The sequence below is a fragment of the Leptonychotes weddellii genome, chromosome 3 (assembly GCF_054177405.1).
Source record: "Leptonychotes weddellii isolate Sample4059 chromosome 3, ASM5417740v2, whole genome shotgun sequence".
NCBI lineage: Eukaryota > Metazoa > Chordata > Mammalia > Carnivora > Phocidae > Leptonychotes > Leptonychotes weddellii.
Window position 1 is genome coordinate 49525177 of NC_138371.1, and position 23527 is coordinate 49548703.

Sequence of the window (23527 nt, forward strand, 5' to 3'; positions counted from 1 at the left end):
ATGAATTGGTACTATAACACCTTTGATTACTGAAAGGAATGCGTAAGACTTTTCATTATACTTCACACAAAGAAACCAAACCATGATGATGGCATTTCTTTTCTTCAGAAATCCCTCCTATGGTTGTTCCTCCTATTCCTCTGTTGCTACCATCACCTGAAGAAAAGAAACCACCAGCAAAACGCATTGAAGGTATTTTCTGTTATCTACCTAGATGTCAAAATACATAATCAACTATCGCAGACCTGGAAAATGTTGTCTAATGCAACATGTTGGCCCTCTAGTGGCCAGTAGGTTGAATTGCCTTTCAAAATGTAAATTACTTGCTCTAAATGTGCAAGACATGTGATTAAAACTCTGAAAATCAGACAAACCAAATGCAATGCTTAATGTTAAAATATTTTATCTTAATGTAACCACTGAAACATTAATGGCAAATCTATTCCACGTTTCATACTTTATATATTTTAACTATATGTAACTATATAACAATAAAATAATTAACTTCTAGTGAAGCTTCTGGAAATAAACCATACTAGTTTATAGTCATGTTGCAAGCTACAGTGTTTTCTTCTCAATTACAAAGTTAACACCTTTTTAAAAATTGCTATTTTGTTACAAAAATGTGATTTAGAATATCTTTGATATATTTGATTTTTTTTTCTTATCTAAGGAATGAGTTCACCAATAAGGACTCTTGAGTGTGTCAAGGAATTTCCCTTTTCAAATATTTCAATAGATGAATTATACTATTTGTCCCCCAAGCTGCTCAACTAAATCAGTCAACAGACAACCTGGGACTTTCTAGAGTTCTGGGTAGTTGAGAATTGCTGTCAGAATTCTCCTTGCATTGGGAAAAAATTCTGCATGTCAAAGTCAGATTTTTCCATTGCAGTTTCCAGGGTTTGGCAAGCCAGTATCCCAGTATCTGCTACCATTGGTGTCCAGAGCTTGAGCTACTTTTCAGCCAGCCTCAGGGAAAATTCAATGAAAAAACAAAAAACAAAACAAAAAGCCTTCCAGTTTTGTGACTAATACATCTCAATAATAAAAGCATTTTTATAATTTATATGAATAGTTAAATATATTTCATCCACTTTTGATAGCAGAGAAGAACGAGAATCAAAAATCATATTTGTTGTCAGAAATAATAATTACCTTAATGAATGATTTAGTCTTTGAGCACTACTGTCAACATGGCTAAGTTTAACTACCCACTGGGAAACTTGGGAAATTAAATCTTATTTTAAAAATTAAATTTAAAAAATTAAATTACTCATTAATATTAAGAGCCATAATTCAAGTTATAAGTAGGGGCCATGATCAAGGTATAACGTCAGCAACAGCAAAGAAAATTTCCACAATATCATAGATAGGACTTTTAATTTTACTAATTCACTTGTTATTCTTCATCCTGACAAATTTAAAGTGTTCTTATCTAAGTGAAACTAAGTGAAAATGTGTACCTTTTCTGTTTGTGGTATCACTTAGGTTCATGTTCTGCATGTTTTGAAAACTGTAGGCAGGCATAAAATCAGTGAAGATGTAGAATCACCCTACATACTCTATCTCCATCCAAAAAACATGTTCCTCGTGCTAGCGCAAGACCTTTCTGAAACAGGTATCTTGCAATAATGTTGCAAGAGTCTCGTTACCATCAAAACATATGAAAAAATAAAGTATTTCAAGAAACCTCTTCGTTTCCTGAAAACATTTTACTCGTTTATTTCTGACATCTTATTTTTTAGTGACCAAAAAAGCTGTGAAGAAAGATACCAAAAAAGTTGTTCCGAAGCCCAAAGAAGAACCTAAAGGTATTATCATTAATTAATGAAAACTGAGTCTTACTGTTTTTCTCCTGGTTAACAATTTTAAACTCCAAATAGTGGAAGGAGGAGGAAGGTAAGAGTTTGAATTCCCAAAGTGGAGCCTCTCCCTTCACTCACTCTCACCCTCTTCTAGAACTCAGCCCTCACTTTCTCTTTGTCAACTTCCACGCTTTCCTTTTTTTTCTCCCCATCCTCCTGTGCCTGTGTCTGCCCATGGCACGCAGTGGTAACACTACAGAGTTCTTGTTATTTCTGGAGGGAGCTGCCTACCCACCCACAGCTGCTCTTGATCCAGTCCTACCGACTGACGGCCAAGGACCGATGCAAATATACAGTGGCTGCTCCAGCCCAAGTCAGAACCCTTCCTGGCTCACCTGAGCTGTCAGTCCCTGCAGAAAAACAAAACACTTTTTGAAGGAGGATCAGTTCAATTACTTCCATTTTTTTTTTTTTTTTTTACTATATCCTGGAAGAGTTTTTTTTTTTTTTAAGATTTTTTTTATTTATTTGTGAGAGAGAGAATGAGAGACAGAGAGCATGAGAGGGAGGAGGGTCAGAGGGAGAAGCAGACTCCGTGCTGAGCAGGGAGCCCGATGTGGGACTCGATCCCAGGACTCCAGGATCATGACCTGAGCCGAAGGCAGTCGCTTAACCAACTGAGCCACCCAGGCGCCCCATATCCTGGAAGAGTTTTAAGAGGAAGACTAGATCACTAAATTTGAGCAAATCGTTTTACCTGTTTAGCTAAGATGAGAGTAAGGAAGCCCTCCTGCAAGGAGGAGGATCCGGGAGCACAAGGCACCACCCCGAGATGTTTTTCTATTTTTTTTTTTAAGATTTTATTTTATTTATTATGAGAGAGAGCGAGCACATGAGAAGGGGGAGGATCAGAGGGAGAAGCAGACTCCCTGCCGAGCAGGGAGCCCGATGAGGGACTCGATCCAGGGACTCCAGGATGATGACCTGAGCCGAAGGCAGTCGCCTAACCAACTGAGCCACCCAGGCACCCCCTGAGATGTTTTTCTGAGTCCAAACATTATGGCAGAAGAGGGCGCTCATAAAGCATGGGTATTTCCTCCACTTTACAGTTAACCATTGAAAAAATTAAACATGCATTATTTGTTAGCATTAGGCTTACTGAATAGTCTCTTCATGTCTCATGTTAATTGAAATTGTTTTAAATCAACCTAAACTAGAATCAAGTTTCAGCCTTTCCCTATTTTTGTTAATACGGCTTTGCATAGCAATGCTGGTAAGCTAAATATGGAAATTATAAAGGGGTTTGGTATACTAGTAGTCACAGACTGTACAAGTAACTGACAAAGGTGCACAAGATTAGTAAACATTAAATAATGCATACTCTAAGAATAAACATGTATTCTATTTTTTAAAATCCCAGAGGTTGACAAGAAACCCCAGCCTCCTACTGCCTTGATTCCAGCAAAAGGTAAGTGAAAGATATTGTTAAATATTTTTTGTATCTCTGAGATTTGCATCTCTGCTTTGTATTCTTATTTTTTAAATAGAAGCCTTCTAGCTGATTGTAAAGTTATGGCATCTCCACTGCCATGTTACAATTAGCGCTAGAAAGGACTATGTCCTATTGCTCCTGGCCCCGGAAGGGAAACAGGCAGGTGTTTATGCAGCCTCAGGGCTGTGGACACAGAGAGTAGTGGCGAGGGTTGGAAAGGGAGGCATCCTCCTTATCGTTTCAGTTGTAGCTAACACAGGTGCTAAGGATCACGTAAACGACGTTAGCCTTATTTTTTAAAAAAAAAAAAATTTATTATGAAAGCAACTAATTGATTTGGTGACATAATTTTAAGTATTATCTTATTAAACTGATTATAGAGTCACATTCAACTATCAAAAGTGTCGCTTTAAAATTAGAAATGTTTCTGAAAGAATAATTGGAAACTTAAATAGAGGTTAACATTAGATGTAAATTCCATTAAATGATCAAATGGTAAAATATCCCGTGGGAGTTCTCATAGAACAATGGAAGATGTGTCCATTGGGTATTTACTGAATGCCATTCTGTTCACACCAGAAAAATCCTCAAATGAAGAGCAAGTGCATCTCCATACTCTTTACTGTGTTCCATAGCCAACAAAAATGTAAACAGGACCAATACCCAGAAAATGTAACAAATTATTGACATCATACTGAGATCTGAGATACTGATATTGTGTGACAACATAGACTTTGGTTTATGAAGTAACGGTACGAATATAATTAATATGCTAATACTGTTTGTTTGTTTATTTCAGCTCCTGAAATTATTGATGTATCCTCCAAGGCTGAAGAAGTAAAAATAACAACCATAACCAGAAAGAAAGAGGTTCACAAAGAACAAGAACCTGGGTATGAGAAGAAGCGTGCTGTTTATGAGGAGAAGAAACTTTTCATCGAATCTCTGGAGGAACCTTACGATGAACTAGAAGTAGAACCCTACACGGAGCCATTTGAAGAACCTTACTATGAAGAACCAGATGAAGACTATGAGGAGACCAAGGTAGAAGCGAAGAGGGAAGTTCACGAGGAATGGGAAGAAGACTTCGAGGAAGGCCAGGAATACTATGAAAGGGAAGAAGGTTATGACGAAGGGGAGGACGACTGGGAGGAAACTTACCAAGAGAGAGAAGTGATCCAAGTGCAGAAGGAGGTTTACGAAGGTGTGTATCGACCGGGCAACTTCTTTTCTCTTTTCCTCAGGGCGTGATGTTTTCAGGGCTATTAACCTGAGCTGCGATAGATAGGAAGGCAGGGAAATGACCATTTCGATCTTTTAAGGTTAGACCTCTTTAGAAACTTACTCTTGACGTTTCTTCAGTCACTTTCAGGTTCGACATTGTTAAGTCGAATCATGTAGTCCCATCACGAGATTCCAAGTGCTGTCTTCTAATGCAGAAATCCAGGGTTTACTTCCACTGCTTTCTTCACCTCTGCTGGATCCTGCTTTGAAATCCAGCGCCAGGGATCATGTTAGCCATAAAGATCCCAAACACAATACTTTTCACAAATATATATTCTTACTTCCTTTGTAGTTAAATATAATCTACTAGAACTTACTCATTTAAGCATCCCTTCTTATTCCTCTGTTTTTGTTAAAGAATCACATGAGAGGAAAATTCCAGCAAAAGTGCCTGAAAAGAAAGCACCGCCTCCAAAAGGTATGTAATTGGAATTATTGAACTAGATCAGAACATCCATATCATTATCATGGCTTGTTGGGCAAAGATGTATAAGTCACCAGTCCAATCCAATAGGCACAACTTCTTCTCTAAGCTTTATTGTATCAGTGAATTTTTTTCCTAAGAATATCTAATTTACTTAATGCAAAAATTAAAAAGATGATAAAAAGATGGTTGTGATAAGTATTTTTTAAAACAACCAAAATATTTGAAGTACAGAAATTTGTACTTAAAGTTCAGAGTACCAAACTTGCTTCTTTCTTACAAATTATATATATGTATATATGCATGTATACATATATATTTATATATAAACATACATAGATACATAGTAGAAACAGAGAATTTGAATAGAAATTCTAAAAGTACTGCGATTTCTTTAAAATGCTTGCAGTTATAAAGAAGCCAGTAGTTGAAAAAATTGAAAAGACTTCTCGAAGAATGGAGGAACAGAAAGTTCAAGTCACCAAAGGTATTATGATTTAAAACATTTCTAATACCATGTACACACGTCATCTGTTTACTGATGTATATTCCCATGTTAGTTATTTATATAATTATCTAAACTAAGGTATTTTTAAATTTTGTGCAAAGCAATATTCTTCACAATAGAAATATATTTGTACATATTTTTTAAGTACCTGAAGTTTCAAAGAAGATTGTTCCACAAAAACCTTCTCGGACTCCAGTGCAGGAAGAAGTTATTGAAGTGAAAGGTATACATCTTTGTCTTTCCAGTTACAAGTTTTAAACATTTTTATTTATGTCTACGTATATGTGTACATATATTACTAAACAATTCACAAATCTGAAACTACCAAAATATATTCTTCTACAGTATATATCTTATGTTGAGTTGCACATGTGTATAATTTAAGGAAATAATAACATTCCCTTTGTTTCTAGTTCTGCTTTAAAATTACATATTTTTTTTAATTTAAGGAAGGTTTTGTTTAATAGTCTTCTAATTTTACTATGCAAGGCATTCCATTGCGTATAATATTCCCTATCCTCTCGTTTATATGCATAAACCCTAATGGATTTGGAAAAGCACCACATTACGTGTGAAGAAGTTGTGTCTATTTGATTCCCATTTAACAATGTTTGATAAAGGCTGCATGGGTCGTTTGTCCCCATATATCAGAACATGGTTTGTATTCTTGTCAATACTGAATTTATTCTCAAGCTACTCGTACTAACTCACTCATTCTGTGTCTAAAGACTTACATGTAGTGTGCAGTCTATGTATTTGATCAGGTATCTTGTCCTAGAAAAAGAAATACTAAATGCGAAATATTCTCTTTAAAGTACCAGCTGTGCATACAAAGAAGATGGTTATTTCAGAAGAAAAGATGTTCTTTGCTTCTCACACAGAGGAGGAGGTGTCAGTCACAGGTATAACGCACATTTGAATTTGGGGGCTCAGATGGAAGGGCTTTAGATGAATTTTTATCTCTCTTCTTCATACCTAATTTGTGATTATGAAGGCATCTCTGTCTCCTTGTAGCTCTCTGTCGCCTTTTCATTGCACACTTGTCTCTGTTTTAATTTGTATTTCAATATTCTTTGTGAATTATAATTACCACCCATAATATGGCATACCAGTAATTAAAACGTACATTTTTTAAAGTCCCCGAGGTACAGAAGAAAACTGTTACTGAAGAGAAAATTCATGTTGCTGTTTCCAAAAAGATTGAGCCTCCACCTAAAGGTATTAGTCATTCCTTCTAAGTTTAAAATCTTTTAAAATTTCGATCATAAGCCTCTGGATATGTTAATATTGAAGAATGGATTTGGTCACACAGTCAGCAGACCTACAGCCACTAGGTACAATGGACCTTCCAGGGGGGTGGGGGTGGAAAGGCCATGAGGAGCCCACAGGAGAGGGGAATGAAAATGAATGGAGGCTCTGGCCCCAGCTTCAGGAACCTTACAATCTGGTGACCAGCTACTTGGAAATAGAAATTTGATTTCCTGGAGCCAGCTTGTTCCCACTCACCAGAGCTGATGGTTAAGTTTGCAGCAATTTTGCTACCCAGTGTTCAACACCTCCGTGATTAAAAGTTGAACTACATAAACTCACAATTAAACAAATTATATTAAAATCTATGATAATGGTCAAAACTCCTAACTTCCTCTTTCACTGCATGTTATTATTCTCTCTGTTTCTGAGGTTGTTTACATCGATTGCGCCTACGTGGTGGAAGTCCTAGATTGCGGGGGCTACTGCGCATCATTCCCCACTCCACGACCATGATGTCTCGCTTGTTAGCCAGGGTGGGAGTATTTACACCACCAGAGAAATTGGAAATCGGCAGCTGCTACAAATTAGGGCTCCCCCTCCCCCACACACCCCGCCCAAATTGTTAAACTTTTAGGATACAAAAAATATTTAAGATAATCTAATGCAATTGCTATAATGCAGTTGCCTGATAAATGTAGAGTTTCTAAAACTAGCGTCTGAGGCGCTGGCACCTCTAAGGAAGGGCGGCTCCTACCTGTTCCTAGTAAAGTGCAGGCTCCAGCTGTTGAAGGTCAATAACAACCACAACTTTTTCTAATCTGCCTTTCCTCCGGTTCCCTCGCCTCCTGCTTCTAACATGGCGTTTTCTTGCATTCATTTGGCATAAAAGAGACATGTCTACTCTTTATTTTAATTCTGTCCTGCAACAGCATATGCCTTGTTGTAAAAACACACGATTTCTCAAAAATGGCACTTTTTTTTTTTTTTTTAAGTCCCTGAGCCACCTAAGAAACCAGTCGCGGAAGAAGTGGTTGCTGTTCCCACTCCTAAAAAAGTGGAGCCCCCACCAGCCAAAGGTAGAATAACATTTTTGAAAAAAATTCCTTAATGTCTGTCTTTTTGGATCTTTTTCTATGGGATCTGTGTATTAACGGAGTAGTATCTGTAAAGGATTTGTAATGTTTTCTGTGTATGTGATCTCATTAGCTGTGGTAATGTGTTAACACAAGTATCAGTAACTTTAGACCATACTACCTGGGTATTTGTTTCATGGAATGTATGCAACGGCTCTATGGTATTGATTTATTTTGCATACATTTCTACCACAAGTAGAGCATGTTTAGTGACTTCCTAAATTCTTACACTCTTACTGAGGATTTATGCTTTCGTGTCATTTTAAATGTCTCAGAAGGAAACTAGAATTCTCAACCTTGTTTCAACAATGTTATCTTTAAAGTTCCTGAAGTTCCCAAGAAACCTGTGCCAGAGGAGAAAAAGCCTGTTCCTGTACCCAAAAAGGAACCTGCCGCTCCCCCAAAAGGTACACCAGAACTGATCGGGGGCAACCCTTTGCCCCAAATGCCAGCCTTTTGCTTTATATGGTCTTCGTACACATACTATGCTGTCTTACAATTTTGCGTCTTTTAGATGTCCCTGGTGTTTTTCATTTGTTGGTCACCTTCCAAGCCTATACCCTTGACATACATTATTTATGACACGGAACAGTCCAAAGACACCACCAAAAGTGTTCTTAAAAGAAGTAACTATGTCAAACTGCTGTCTTAAACTTTTATTATCTTTCCTCTGTTAGAGAAAGAAATCTTTGTGAAACTAATTTTCTACAGGCACGTTTCTAGGAAGAGTCTTTTACCCCTCATTTACGCGACTTTTCTTAATAAAAAACACTTCCATGAGTTATGATAGGTTACAAAGAGTCACAACTGGAAAGTGTGACTTAACGAGATAAAGATGTATACACTGCTTCTGGTAACTGCCACTCTTCCAAAAAGTCAATAGCGGCAAGTCTAGAATAGTTGAAAACATTGATTTCTGACATTTACTTTGACCATGTTTCCTGACATTAACTGAATGTCAATATTTGCCATAAGTGTTGCAGTTATCTAATTAGCTAGTCAGGGGACCTTTCATATACGTATGTTCGGATTCAATGTGCTAATCCTTTATTTTGGTTTTTGAATTTGGTTCCTTTTTGGGGGAGAGGGTTGGTGATGTAAAAGACACTACTTTGGGGTGCCTGGGTGGCTCAGTCAGTTAAGTGGCTGCCTTCGGCTCAGGTCATGATCCTTATATGGGATCCTGTGATTGAGCCCCACATCCGGCTCCCTGCTCAGTGGAGAGCCTCTTCTCCCTCTCCCTCTGCCTGCCGCTCTGTCTACTTGTGCTTTCTCTCTCTCTGTCAAATAAATAAATAAAATCTTTAAAAAAAAAAAAGACACTACTTTTGGATGCAATGAAGCTACAAACTGCGTACCTCTGGTCTGTTACAGAGAGATCCAGTACGAATTCAGTATCATCCAATTTAGGAAAACCAGGCTTACTGAAATCATACATTTTAAATAGTGTTCCCATTTTGTCAGACTTCCCATTTTCCATTTTTTTCCTAAACCAAATCTGTTTCTCTCTTTCTCAAATTCTTGACTCTTTCAGAATTCTGGGTCTTATAAAAAAAAGATTCCTGACTATCTAATCATTAAAATACGATTTCTGATTATCTAATCATTAAAATATGGTTATTTGAAAATAAGATACATTAAAAGGTCATATTACTAAAACCAGTACTAATACCAAATGCACTTGTGCTGAGGGAGACACAGAGGCATGTCTCACCTACCATTAAAAACAAATATACATAGTAACATATATATGCATAAACAGCCATGTATAGATAATATATACAGACATAAGTGTATATATCTGTATAATTACATCAGGATATTACAAATGAAAGCATAGAGGTTCAAGAGTTCACAAAAACTGCTATCTTATTTAAAATGGAAACAACTATTGCCAGCAATGCATGCTGTTAAAATAGCATCTGCCAGTGAAAAATTCTATATAATCAACACTTAGAATAGATAGACTAAGCCATTGTAAACCTTTTTGGGTCAGAGATCCTGTTGAAAACTATGGAGCCTCTTAGAGAAAACCATGTATGTGTATACTCACAAAACTTCATACACAGAGCTCCCCAAAGTCATTGACACATGGATTCAGATTGAGAAGCCTACTCTAGAATGAGTGTTTCCTGAGTTTTAAACACACTACAGTTACACCAAAAACAAACAAAGTAAGAAGAGAAATGGAAAAAATGGTATCATATAGGTACAATTATTCTAAATATGTCTTAGTCTAAGATAGTCTTAGATAAATTAAGTCCATTGTTATTATGGATTCCATTTCTTGACACAAAGCCTAACAAGACTTTGCTATATTCTATAACTACACTCTATATTGTTTGTGTAGTCACTAATTTGTTTTTATCAAAAGCATACCAATATATAAGAATGAATTTTGTACATATCTTTTTGTGTATATGACTCATTTTTAATTGCCTGAATGCCTCTATAACATTCCTTGTGACATTTATTACATTGTGACCTTTTTAACATTATAGTTTTTCTGCATTATTTTGTCAATGCATAAAAACTCTATGACATTAATGACCTACTAAAGATTGGTGTGTGTGCCTACGTCCATTCATAAGAGTGGCATCGGTGGAACTAATGTTCTGTTTTAAAAACTTTAAGTTCCAGAGGTGCCAAAGAAACCTGTTCCTGAAGAAAAGATACCTGTTCCTGTTGCAAAGAAAAAGGAAGCTCCACCACCTAAAGGTATAATGCCTTGCTTGGTAAAGAAGCCCGATTTTTATGTCTTGAGTACAAAACACTTTTGTGTTTAATTATCTGTTGAATTAGTTTAATTCAAAGTGAGTGTTTTATGGTGTGAGTAATAATTCAACAGAAGTGTCTGTCCACCTGCCTACTTTCTTACAAAATAGCTGTAAATTAGCTGCTTTGGAAAATACAAAGTTATTTCTAAAAATTAATGTCTTTTCAAGTTCCTGAAGTACAGAAGAGGGTTGTCACAGAAGAAAAAATCACTATTGTTACTCAAAGAGAGGAATCTCCACCACCAGCAGGTACTTAATTCCATCTTCATAAGTAACTTTGTCTTTCCTCCAAACTTCTTTAATTGCATGCCTTCTTTAATGGGCATGCCAATTCTGTGTTGCTCTTTTTATTTTGACTTTCTGAGAATCTTAAAATCAAATGCTATTCTTTAAGTGCCAGAAATACCGAAGAAGAAAGTTCCTGAAGAAAAAAGACCTGTTCCTCAAAAAGAGGAAGAAGCTCCACCACCAAAAGGTATTGTCTCTCTGTCTTTCCAAGAACCATCTTTATATAACATCATGTAAGAAGGCAAATGGTGGTTTTGGTGGTTTTGTGATATGAATACATTGTGGGTATATATCTGTGTTTGGGGTTGGGCTTCAGTGAGATAACTCTGAAGTTCTAAAAATGCATGTTTCTAAATGCCAGTTCTACATAAGAAACCAGTCCCTGAAGAGAAAGTTCCTGTACCAGTTCCTGTCGCTAAGAAAGCTCCTCCTCCCCAAGGTAGGATTTGTCTCAGACCTCTGACGAAAATCTTGTTGCCTGTGAATTCTTGCTTCGTTCTATCCGGTGTCTTCTTGTATGACCCTCCGTCTCTCTTCTGACAGAATGTGCGTGTGTGTGTATCCTCATGATGTTTGTTGCATAACTCGTTTTCCCATTTTGTTAGAGTGGCGTACTGTGCATTTCTTCCCCAAACTCTTAGGGAAAGAGGATTGTTAAGATTCTTGATTTTTACACTTCAACTTAATGCTTTTTTAAAGCCGAAGTTTCTAAGAAAACTGTGGTAGAAGAAAAAAGATTCGCTGCCGAAGAAAGACTATCTGTTGCAGTTCCTCAAACAGTGGAAGTCATGCGACACGAAGGTATATAATCAGAAGTGAGGGGAGAAATGGGTGTGCGTGTTTCCTCAAAGTCTTCCTTTCCAGATGTGACTGTTTACCTTGTAAGTTGTCCTTATCAGTGTCTACTTGCCGTAGCCTTCTGAGACTGAGTCTTTTGTGTCTGCAGTGGTCTTAAATCATTTCAAGACAGTGAATGAGGTGCTGAAAATGTGATAATTGTTAACATGGCCACAACTGGACATTACTTGAATATTCTTCTCAGTCTTGGGCTGTACTGTCCCCTTATCTTAAATCAGCTCTCTCTTCCATGTGATGAGGAAGCACTACTCAGCAGTTACAAGAACCATTATCCAGCTGTAGGGGACACGTGGCTATTACCAGTATTTCAGGGGGCTTAGTTTAAATTAAATATTATCTTTTAAAATATTCACAGAGGAGGAGTGGAGTTATTCAGAAGAAGAGGAAAGAGTATCCGTTTCAGTTTATAGAGAAGAGGAAAGAGAGGAGGAGGAAGAGAAAGTGGAGGTTACAGAATATGAAGGTAAACAACGCCAATGAGCTGGAGATGATCTGGAGTCTTGATGAGCTGTTTTCTTTCACAGATTGTTTATCAGATTAATGAAAGTGGACACAAATTTGTGAATAGCCAAGGGCTCATTAGATGTATCTTTTGATCAAAACACAAGATTCAGGAACATTACTTACAGTAAAAACCCAATGTATTGTTTGTCTATCCTCTCTTACTTGGCTCTAAGGGGGGAGTGGGGGGAGGCCTCATATTTACAGGTAATTAATGGTGCAGGTATCTCCATCTACATTTATCCTTCCAGTAGACAGGACTTGGTTTCAGCATGGTGGGCCAGCATAAACATCACCTGGTAGTCTAATGTCTAAAACATGGGTAACATAAAGCAGTGTTGACAGCACAGCTCACTAATGTGTCCTGACTCAGTTTTTAAATGAATAAGAAATTGTATTACCTTATTACATTCCAGAAATCAAGGCCATGTTTGAGAGTGAAGCACTGAACACATAGGTCTTTCTTGTATTTCATGTATGGAGAAAACAATTATGTAATATCTTTGATTGAATTAGCTTGTTGTTTAGACGTTCCTATACCTGTAATGCTAGTTCTCTATAGTTTCTTAAGGATTGAACAATGAGCTTTATTTCAGTCCTTTGCAATGAATTAAGATACCACTAGGTTTACTGCTGAAGTCCAGCACTCTGGCTAAAGCTATATATCTGAAAGAACTTTCCTAAGAAAGTTCTAATGTAGCTCTGCTTCAAAGAAAAATCAGTAAGTTCTATAACAAATTAACTCTCTTCCTTAAAAAAAATGAATAGACTCCTATATGTAGATGCCCTTGAGTGCATTTCTGACTAATAAAAGGCGCCCCACTTCTTCTCCATGTGGAAGAAAATTCCATGGGAAATTCCGATGTGCAGCCTTAATGGAATGGCTTGGAACAGGGCAAGATGGGACATGACTCCCAAGAGGAAGCCCACTGGTTCTGTTGTGCTTCCTGGGAAAGGCCAAGGTATTGGGCATAAGTCAGGAATCTGATAGATCAAAGAGGGCCCATCCCTTCTAGACATATTTGGGAAACCAAACATAACATGTACACAAGGAAACTTCTCATTGCATGGATCTGATTTCAATTTTTGACAGTATGCATTATAAATCTCTTTCAGTATTATAGCTAAAAGGAGAGATATTCTATGATACTCTTTGTTTTCATTAAGTCTAGATCTAGGGAAAAGATGGGTAGCCTGTTAAGTTTACTTCTAGTGTAAAGAGATATGTCTACAACTAGATCTTCCTATTCTGTAATTAACTTTATACACACAGGCTCAAAAACCATAGGAAGACACCTGTCTCTTCTACCATACTTGCCCCCACAAAACTAGGAAAAAAAAAAAAAAGCTTGTTTCCAAGTCCTCAGTAGGTTTTTCACATGTAATACAGGTCTTTTCTTTTTTATCATCCATTTATGTTTCCTCAAGTGTATGTTTCTGCCCTGAAGCCTTCAAATCTAGAGTGCTCTGTTATTTTTGAAATTTATCTTCAAATGCTTGTTATTAATTTAGCCACTAGGATTGTTTTTATGTCTTGTACTTGTCCTGTTCTTCCTGCGAATATAAGCATTATTATGTTTATGATACACTTGAAAATTAAATTACTGAAACTTATTTCCCAATTTCTTTATTAAGGCGTACACTTTGATTAAAATGCACTTTTGGGGGGGCTTTAGACGGGAACAGTCGGGGATTTGGCAAGTGTTAAACTTATTATTTTAATTACTCTTTGAAGTAATAAATCACAGCTGAAATTAAACATGAAAAACACTACAACTTTTCTTTAAAACTCATGTCTTTAAAGTGATGGAAGAGCCTGAGGAATACGTTGTAGAAGAAAAGATGCACTTTATCTCTAAGAGAGTTGAAGCTGAACCAGCAGAAGGTATACCAACCCTTAAATTAATTTTAGCCCTATTTGTGTTTGGCTTGTCCCGTTCTTTATCTTCTCTTGCAGTCAGTCTACCACTTGTATTGCCTATATTGATAACTATCATGTCTAAGTAAACAGATTGCTTACATTTTTATTGAAAAGAAATCGGGGCATTTCTACAAGTGTATTCTATCATCTTTTCAAGTGGTTGAGAAGCATGAGAAGAAGATTGTACTGAAACCGAAAATTCCTGCTAAAATAGAGGAGCCCCCACCAGCTAAAGGTACAGTTCTCGCTCAGAGAAATATGGTACCCTTTGTCTTAATGGCTGTATCAATGCCTTCCATTTGCGTGCTGCCTGAGTTTTGTCAGCACTGATGTATAGACATTTTTGCTGAATAGAGTCATTAATGTTTGTGTGTATGTATGATCTTTTCAAAAAGTGAATTCTAAGCCCCAAATGTCACTTCCTCTGTAATGCAAACTAATATTCTTCAACCTACTCTTTCTAAAGTTCCTGAAGCACCTAAGAAACCTGTGCCAGAAAAGAAAGTCCCTGCCGCGGTTCCCAAAAAGGAAAAGGTGCCACCAGGTATCCTGGGCTTTACTTTATTCTTGAACAGTGTCTTTCTTTTTCATCTTAAATTGGTCCATTCTTCAAATTTTTATAACGTTAACAAGAAAATAGTGCCTGTGGTTAACATTTTTCATCTTGTGTGCTTGACTGTGTTGCCTGATATAAGTGCCGGAAGAGCCAAAGAAGCCAGTTCCAGAAAAAAGGGTGCCTCCAAAAGTGGCTAAGAAAGAAGAACCTCCCCCCACCAAAGGTAAATGAAACCCTCCAGCACGAAAACCAAAAACATGTCTTGTCTTTCATCCTCTCGCTGCTGTCCTTGGGTCACACCTTTTATATGGAGGTTACTGGAGTATGTTGGAGGCTGTGGTCTATTACTGCCTTATCTATGGGTGGAGTATTACTTGTTGTGAAGTTTATTGGTGTGTATGTTGTGAATTGCCGTAGTCCAAAATCACAGTACTTTCGGGCCAATACCTGCCCCCCCCAAAAAAATCCACTTTAAGTAACTTAACTCCCTAATCCTAAAATTACCTTTCAAGTGACTGAGAGGCACATGCAAATTACCCAAGAAGAAAAAGTTCACATTGCTGTAACTAAAAAAGAGGAGCCTCCAAGAGCAAGAGATACATGTGACCTTTCAATACACGGACTATTGTACTTACCCTCTTCTCTTTACCAAATGCACTGCTTATGGGTATTTTTTGTTGTTTTCGTTGCTATAGTTGTTTTTTTATGTTTTAAATAATGAAAATGTCAAGTCCTTTATGTTTGAGTTACTATTATATGACTGCCTTTCATGGTCTGAGTGAAGATAACAGTTCTTAAAGTGAAATCTGTCTTTAAAGTGCCCGAGGAACCCAAGAGAGCTGTTCCAGAAGAAAAAATTCCAAAACTCAAACCTAGGAGAGAGGAGGAACCACCAGCAAAAGGTATACTAACTTTTTCAAAAATCAATATAAGCATGTATGTATTAAAACTAATCTAGTGGAGGGGCGCCTGGGTGGCTCAGTCGTTAAGCGTCTGCCTTCGGCTCAGGTCATGATCCCAGGGTCCTGGGATCGAGCCCCACATCGGGCTCCCTGCTCGACAGGAAGCCTGCTTCTCCCTCTCCCACTCCCCCTGCTTGTGTTCCCTCTCCTGCTGTCTCTCTCTCTGTCAAATGAATAAATAAAATCTAAAAAAAAAGGGCGCCTGGGTGGCTCAGTTGGTTAAGCGACTGCCTTCGGCTCAGGTCATGATCCCAGGGTCCTGGGATCGAGTCCCACATCGGGCTCCCTGCTCTGCGGGAAGCCTGCTTCTCCCTCTCCCACTCCCTCTGCTTGTGTTCCCTCTCTCGCTGTGTCTCTCTCTGTCAAATAAATAAATAAAATCTTTAAAAAAAATAAATAAAATAAAATAAAATAAAAAATCTAAAAAAAATCCTTAAAAAACTAATCTAGTGGAATTGGGATCTTTAGAGAAAATAATTTAAATACATTATAAAATAAGTAATATGCACGTGCTATTTCATATCACTTCAAAGCTCAACATTTCAGATGCCAGAAAGTACTCTCTCTTCTTTCTTTTCCACAAAAGTGTGAAGCTCCCCCAAATGTGTACTTTCCCTTAAAATGTACTTGTCTTCTAATACATTATGTCTGTATACTAAACTCACCTGCCCAAAGGATTGTTTTGTGTGGTAATCTTTGATAAAATTTAAAATTTTTTAAATCCTGAGTTTTCTGCACTGTGCCAGTGGAGCTTCTTGAAAATACTTTAGAATTCAGATGAAGACACTATTCATGGAACTCAGGTGTCTGTCCAATGCTTGTTTGATAGTCGCTGTTGCTACTGTCTGGTTGTCTTTTTGAGCTCTCTTATAAATACTACTTGATCTTCCTAAAGTTATTCAGTATCTTTGAAGCACTAAGCAGGTTAGAAAAAAAGCATTCCTGTGTATATTAGACCATGTTTATTTCCAAGTCTATTGCTTTTTCTTGCCATGTAAATGAGAAATGTGAATGATGGGCATGGTGATGGTTGTCTTTGTCTGTGGATTGTTCATACACAGTATCTCTTAACATGTATATATTCAAGATCTCATAATTCACTTTTAATAATTACTCTTTTTAAAGTCACTGAATTCAGAAAAAGAGCTGTTAAAGAAGAAAAGGTATCCATTGAAGTTCCAAAAAGAGAAGCTCCTCCCGTGAAAGGTATATTGTGATTTCACTAAGTATTAAACTGAAGCATGAAACTACACAGCTCTTTGCCTGTTACTTCCTAATTTGACTGCCACCCTTTATTGGCTTATTGTTGACTAAAGGCAGGAAATCTAACATTTGAAATCATAAATAGTGAATTGTACACTCTGTAATACCTTGACCGGGAAAAGACATTCAGGTTCTCCCATAACCAGTGCATGAATCCATCACATAAGAATGAAATCAAAGTGCATTGGCACTATCACCCCTAAATGAGCTTCAAGTAAAATCCTGCCTGTTGTCAATATTATTCTAGAAGTAACTGTAACTGAAGAGAAAGAATGGTCTTACACCCGGGAAGAAGAAATTGTTTCAGTAGAACGGGAAGAGGAATATGACGAATATGAGGAATATGACTATAAAGAATTTGAGGAGTATGAACCAACAGAAGAATATGACCAATATGAAGAATATGAGGAACGTGAATTTGAACATTATGAAAAGTTTAAAGAGCATGAAGAATATGTCACAGGTATGAGCAAAATGCAAACCTGCAATCACCTTAAATACATGCAGATTCCATTAGAGCAGGATAAAAATTTGGATGCCCGAAGAAATTTGGAAAGAACTTTATTTCATTTGACAAATTCAGAATTTTTTTTCTTAGATAACTTCCAGAAAAAAAGTTTCTATGAATCTTAAGGTTCCTATTAGACCTTGGTTCTGGGAATAATCTATTTCCTCCCTCATTTTTGCTTAGACACAAAATAGCAAATGTCCCAAAGTTCCTTTCTCAAAGGGTTATGAGTTTATCTGCAAGTGCCCATGATCATTCCAAAACATCGAATGTCTGAACATCTCTTAAAGTTTGTTATTATCAAGCACCATAGAAAAATACACTCCCTCAGGGTTCCCATCATGAAAACTTGACAAAGACTGCTTCCAAAGTAAAGACAGAGAAGAAGGCTAATGAAAGCAGTTATGTTATATCTAATGACAATCAGATTTGTAGGTGTATAATTTCGGTTCCACACGATTCATTTATTTTACTCAATAAGTTCCTACTGGAATTTTGAAATGAAGCAATATTATTTCACTTCCCCAATTTCTGATGTTTCATAGCTTCACTTTGAGAACATTCTATGTGGTTGTACAGATAGCGTTAAAAAACAATATTATGTACAAGGAATAGCACAGAGGACCATAGGGAAAGGGAGGGAAAACTGAATGGGACAAAATCAGAGAGGGAGATAAACCATGAGAGACTCTGGACTCTGGGAAACAAACTGAGGGTTATAGAAGGGAGGGGGGTGGGGGGATGGGGTAACCAGGTGATGGGTATTAGGGAGGGCATGTGTTGTGATGAGCACTGGGTGTTATATGCAACTAATGAATCGTTGAACACTACATCAAAAACTAATGATGTACTGTATGCTGGCTAATTGAACACAATAATAAAAATAAAATTAAAAAGTAAATAAGTAAATAAAACCCAATATTATATAGAAAGAAGTTTTAACCATGATTTTTTCTACCTGAAGTGAAATGAGACTGTTAATATGTGGGAGAGAGTTACAATGACCTCATTGAAGCAAAAAGCCAGGAGGAAAGGGCACTGTCAGCTTGTTTTAGGGCTTATTCTACTTGGACCTGTAATTCTCACTCACCTTTAGAGCTACACTGTAGATAAAAGATATATAAATAAATAACATTTTTTATTTATGTTCCAAAGTCTAACATTAAATACCCTTAATGTACTTTTTTTAAAGAACCCAAGAAGCTTCTCCCAGTAAAGCCTGTCCAAGAAGAACTGGTTCCCACAAAGCCAAAGGCCCCACCAACTAAAGGTAGAGTGAGCAAGACATTATGAGTTCTGAGAGACCCATGTTCCCTACATGTCTGTCATACTATAAACACATGTTGAAGTGACGGTGCACAAATCGTGTGTGTGTTTGGGAATGTTGTGTTGTACATTGTATTTCTTAACTTTTTGTTCTTACTACTCTTAAGACACCTGGCTCAGGTTTTTAAATCTGTAAATGTTGATATTTTAAAGTGCTGAAGAAAGCAGTTCCTGAAGAAAAAGTCCCAGTGCCCATTCCCAAGAAACTCAAACCTCCACCACCCAAAGGTACATTGCAGACTGATAACTACGAGAAACATCTTTGTTACTCATGTTCTATAAACATGTCTTTCTAACCTTGTCTGCTGTTTTTTTATTATGTTATATTAATCACCATACATTACATCATTAGTTTTTGATGTAGTGTTCCATGATTCATTGTTTGTGTATAACACCCAGTGCTCCCTGCAGAACGTGCCCTCTTCAATACCCATCACCAAGCTAACCCATCCCCCCACCCCCTCCCCTGTAGAACTCTCACTTTGTTTCTCAGAGTCCATAGTCTCTCATGTTTTTTGTTTTTTACTGAATGTATTGTGGTCCTGATTCTTACATTTCAGTTTTTTGTGTATTTTTATGTATATGGTATTTGTGTGGTTGGTTTTAATGCTCTTCAATAATTAATATCTTTAAAGTGCCTGAAGAATCAAAGAAAGTTGCTGAGGAAAAAATACACATTTCAATTACCAAACGTGAAAAAGAGCAGGTGGCTGAGCCAGCTGTTAAAGGTATAATAATTTCCTTCCAAAATCGTGGTCTTTTATAATGTCTCTTTTAAAATTAAGGTAGCTGTGTTTGCTTTGTTTCATTGTTATATATGTCTTTGAAGTTAGTCCTTAGGATTTATTGGACATAAAAATCTGTCAACATAGGATAAGAAGGTAATGCTATCTTTAAAAGAAAAAGTTATTTTGAAATATATCCATAGCTTATTATGTAACAGCTGTGGTTATATATATATATTTATATATATATATATATATATAAATATATATATATAAAATAGAATGCTTGGATTTAAAATCGGTGACCATTTGGCACATTCCTGGCTTATTTAAATTCATGTACTGATATAACAATGTTGACCCCAGTTCAACAACTGTTTATTCATTCCAAAGTTTTCTAAAGGCTACAAAAAAAATCTAACTCAGTGGCTAGTCATTTTTTTTTCTAACTATGAAGAAACATCTCTGCCCTTTCAGGAAGTGTACTTATCCAGAAGGAAATTTAGCTTTCAGTAAAGGATATTTCCTACAAGCTGAGATACCTGAACACTAAACATCATTTCACATTTGGGCTCTGCTACTTCAAACTTACTTGTGCATTTTTGTATATTTTTATCCCAGTGAGGTTCAGAATCATTTTCATGGAGCATATAAAGTTTTTTTTATAAATGAACGGTTGTATATCTATCATACGAGAGGCACTTGCAAAATTATTTTGTCTGCTTAAAGTATGACAAAGCAAGCATTGCCTGGGTGGCCTGTTTCTGACAATAAAATACCCTTATACTTAAATTTCAAGTGCCTGTGAAGCCCAAGAGAGTTGTCACAGAAGAAAAAGTACTTGTTCCTAAAAAAGAAGTAACAGCACCTGTTAGAGGTACCTAATACCACTCTTTTTAATGTGTTGTTTGTCTTCTTTGCTGTAAAATTCATGTTTAGTTCTATGTGTGAAGTTCTTCTCTGGGAAAGATAAAGACTGTTATTTCTTCTGTTACAAATGGCTGTGTTCCTACTGTGTCTTAATTTCATTGAGTCATTGGTAAATGTCAAACCTAAAGATAATCTCTTTAAAGTGCCAGAAGTACCAAAAAGACGAGAACAAGAAGAGATTGTCTTTGAAGAGGAAGTTGTAACCCAAGTAGAGGAATATTTTGAAGAAGAAGAAGAAGAAGAAGAGTACATTCATGAAGAAGAAGAACTCATAACTGAAGAAGAAGTTGTACCAGTGATACCAGTCAAAGGTAGATTATATCTCCTACAAAAAGATACATAGCAGCATCTTTAGAGACCGGGTGTCTAATTTGGTCAGATTCTGGGGTTTATTAGCACCAATGACCAATTCTGCTTATTTTAGAAACAGACACTTTTGATGCTGAAGTATGATTTCTGCCGTTGCCTTTCACATTTTATATCTTGTATGCAACATTCCAAAATTCTTAATAATATCTTTAAAGTGCCCGAAATACCCAAGAAACCTGTACCAGAAGAGAAGAAACCTGTTCCTGTTCCCAAAAAGAAGGAAGCCCCACCAGCAAAAGGTATAACCACCATTCATAACGTAGGCCTTAATCTGCATAGAAATCGTTAGCTATCTTCTGAGTTCACAACCTTGTGTGTGTTGCTCTCTGTTGTTAGAGATGTTAATTGTGCTTTATAAAGATGTGTTGTTACTGGTAGTTAGAACTTACCAATAAACAATATCTTTAAAGTGCCTGAGATTCCTAAGAAGCCAGAGGAGAAAGTGCCTGTGCCCATTCCTAAAAAAGAGAAGCCTCCACCAGCTAAAGGTACATCTCTTTATAATCCATCAGTGGGATAATGTGATAATTTACTCATGTAGTAGAACTTGGCAAGCTGTATCACTTCTTTCCCCATGACAATATTAACAAGACAGGGACCACCCAACTGGCTATAGGAAGAGTTTACCATGTATTCATCTCTGAATTTTGCCATGGAAGCATGCTGATGCTGAGTGCTTGGCTCTTCCTCTTTAGTGGAAAGTTCTTAAAGTAAATTCTTATTATAATACCAAAATGGACAAAATCACCATTTCCCAGGCATTGTATGTTGTCTTTATCACCGGTCTATGTTTTCTCAGTGTTCTCTATTTAAATTTTTGTGCATCTCCTGGCCTTTGTTTCATGGCTATTATTCTTATCAATCTTAAAGAGTAAAACTGTATGATGGTTCAATAAAGTCTTAAAATTGCTGGATATTTTATCTAAAATTGCTGGGTGAAAAATCTGACACTAATCCTTCTTGATATCTTTAAAGTTCCTGAAGTGCCCAAGAAACCCGTCCCAGAGGAGAAAGTACCAGTACCAGTTCCTAAAAAGGTGGAAGCTCCACCTGCCAAAGGTACATGGACTCGCAGAAACTTTTTTACTTCACATTTGCATATAAGGAAAAATTAACTGGTTCAATTCTGTGTTCTTTGGGGATGCACCTCTTTAATGTTGCTTTATGGAAAAGAAAAGACTTTATTTTAAAGATCAAATGCTTCTTGAAATACCTTGGTCATACTTTTAGTACCATATCTTAATCTTTTTTAGACTATTCTTAACCTCAAAATTTTATGTTGTGTAACATTTTTTTTCTAAATAATTTCTTTAAAGTGGTTCCAGAAGTGCCCAAGAAGCCTGTGCCTGAGAAGAAGGTGCCAGTTCCTGTTCCTAAGAAGGTAGAGCCTCCACCTGCAAAAGGTACATTACTTCATCATTTAAGTACATGAAAAAAAAAAAAAACCCTTCCACTTACATATGTCCATATGCAAATTCCCCCATTAACATTTAAAATTTGTTTAAAAATTTGTCTTACTACAAATATTAGGTGATTGTTTTCACATATATTGCTCTAAGACATATAAAAGAACACATTCTTAAGGACAAATAATATTTTTAAAGTGCCAGAGGTGCCCAAGAAGATCATCCCAGAGGAAAAGCCAATACCTGTTCCGAAAAAAGTGGAAGCTCCACCACCCAAAGGTACATTAATCTCAAACAGAACCAGGGCAAAAAGGAAAACTAACCGGTATTATTCAGCCTTGTTAATTACAATTAATGCTTCATGACCTTGAATCTGATGACAATTGATGCCTCTATGATCACAGAATATTTGCTTTTCATGTTGTCTCATTGTCATGAATAGTGTACATACAAGTGACACTTGTACAATTGAATAAATATCTTTAAAGTGCCAAAGAAACGTGAGCCAGTTCCAGTTCCTGTAGCTCTACCTCAGGAAGAAGAAGTTCCATTTGAAGAAGAAATTGCTCCTGAAGAGGAAGTTCTCCCTGAGGAAGAGGAATTTCTACCTCAGGAAGAAGAAGTTGCTCCTGAGGAAGAAGAAGTTGCTCCTGAGGAAGAAGAAGTTGCTCCTGAGGAGGAAGAAGTTCCTCCTGAGGAGGAAGAATTTATACCTGAGGAAGAAGTTGAACCTGAAGAAGAGAAAGTTCTTCCAGAAATTAAACCTAAGGTGCCAGTACCTGCACGAGGTATAGCAACTCTTCTTAGAGTCCAGGCCTCTTTTGTGTTGAATTCTGCCTTTCCATCTTTTTTTATTCATCTCCAGCTTTATCTATAATACTTCACTCTTTATGTTGTCTAACATCTAAATCTTAGAAAGCATTCCAGACATGTGTGCTTTCATTATTGTGTCTATCGTGTGTGTCTGTCTCTTGGAAATGATTTGAATGTCTTTTCAAATTTAATGACATGAAATGTTATTTAGTTGTTTATGGTCTAATTCTCATTTGTCTTTTTGTGATATATATAATACTGTGCTTGTGATTTTTAATGTCTTAAAATGAATGTTTTTAAGTGCCTGAAGTGCCAAAGAAACCTGTACCTCAGAAGAAAGTCCCTGTTCCTGCTCCTAAAAAAGTGGAACCTCCACCACCCAAAGGTATACCTCCCCAAAGTGAATACACATTCTTCATCCATA

General features: G+C 36.8%; 1 protein-coding gene across 22 annotated transcripts in view; it reads left to right on the plus strand.

Moving 5' to 3' along the window:
* Positions 1-23527, plus strand: part of TTN (titin) — a 270727-nt gene that overhangs the window by 106216 nt on the left and 140984 nt on the right. For 21 of the 22 annotated variants that reach the window (XM_081814090.1, XM_081814067.1, XM_081814082.1 and 18 more), the window contains 36 exons: positions 109-192; positions 1749-1814; positions 3229-3276; positions 4100-4504; positions 4943-5002; positions 5418-5495; positions 5662-5739; positions 6332-6418; positions 6654-6734; positions 7760-7843; positions 8224-8307; positions 10535-10618; positions 10846-10926; positions 11072-11152; positions 11327-11404; positions 11665-11766; positions 12179-12286; positions 14129-14209; positions 14403-14480; positions 14712-14789; positions 14941-15024; positions 15620-15703; positions 16889-16969; positions 17274-17489; positions 18727-18804; positions 19014-19088; positions 19496-19588; positions 20385-20462; positions 20659-20826; positions 21040-21123; positions 21295-21372; positions 21860-21943; positions 22201-22287; positions 22489-22569; positions 22779-23078; positions 23405-23488. In XM_081814090.1, coding sequence (XP_081670216.1) covers positions 109-192; positions 1749-1814; positions 3229-3276; positions 4100-4504; positions 4943-5002; positions 5418-5495; positions 5662-5739; positions 6332-6418; positions 6654-6734; positions 7760-7843; positions 8224-8307; positions 10535-10618; positions 10846-10926; positions 11072-11152; positions 11327-11404; positions 11665-11766; positions 12179-12286; positions 14129-14209; positions 14403-14480; positions 14712-14789; positions 14941-15024; positions 15620-15703; positions 16889-16969; positions 17274-17489; positions 18727-18804; positions 19014-19088; positions 19496-19588; positions 20385-20462; positions 20659-20826; positions 21040-21123; positions 21295-21372; positions 21860-21943; positions 22201-22287; positions 22489-22569; positions 22779-23078; positions 23405-23488 — 3681 coding nt within the window. The remainder of the gene's footprint in view (positions 1-108; positions 193-1748; positions 1815-3228; positions 3277-4099; positions 4505-4942; positions 5003-5417; positions 5496-5661; positions 5740-6331; positions 6419-6653; positions 6735-7759; positions 7844-8223; positions 8308-10534; positions 10619-10845; positions 10927-11071; positions 11153-11326; positions 11405-11664; positions 11767-12178; positions 12287-14128; positions 14210-14402; positions 14481-14711; positions 14790-14940; positions 15025-15619; positions 15704-16888; positions 16970-17273; positions 17490-18726; positions 18805-19013; positions 19089-19495; positions 19589-20384; positions 20463-20658; positions 20827-21039; positions 21124-21294; positions 21373-21859; positions 21944-22200; positions 22288-22488; positions 22570-22778; positions 23079-23404; positions 23489-23527) is intronic. The other variant, XM_081814073.1, reaches the window with a different exon arrangement.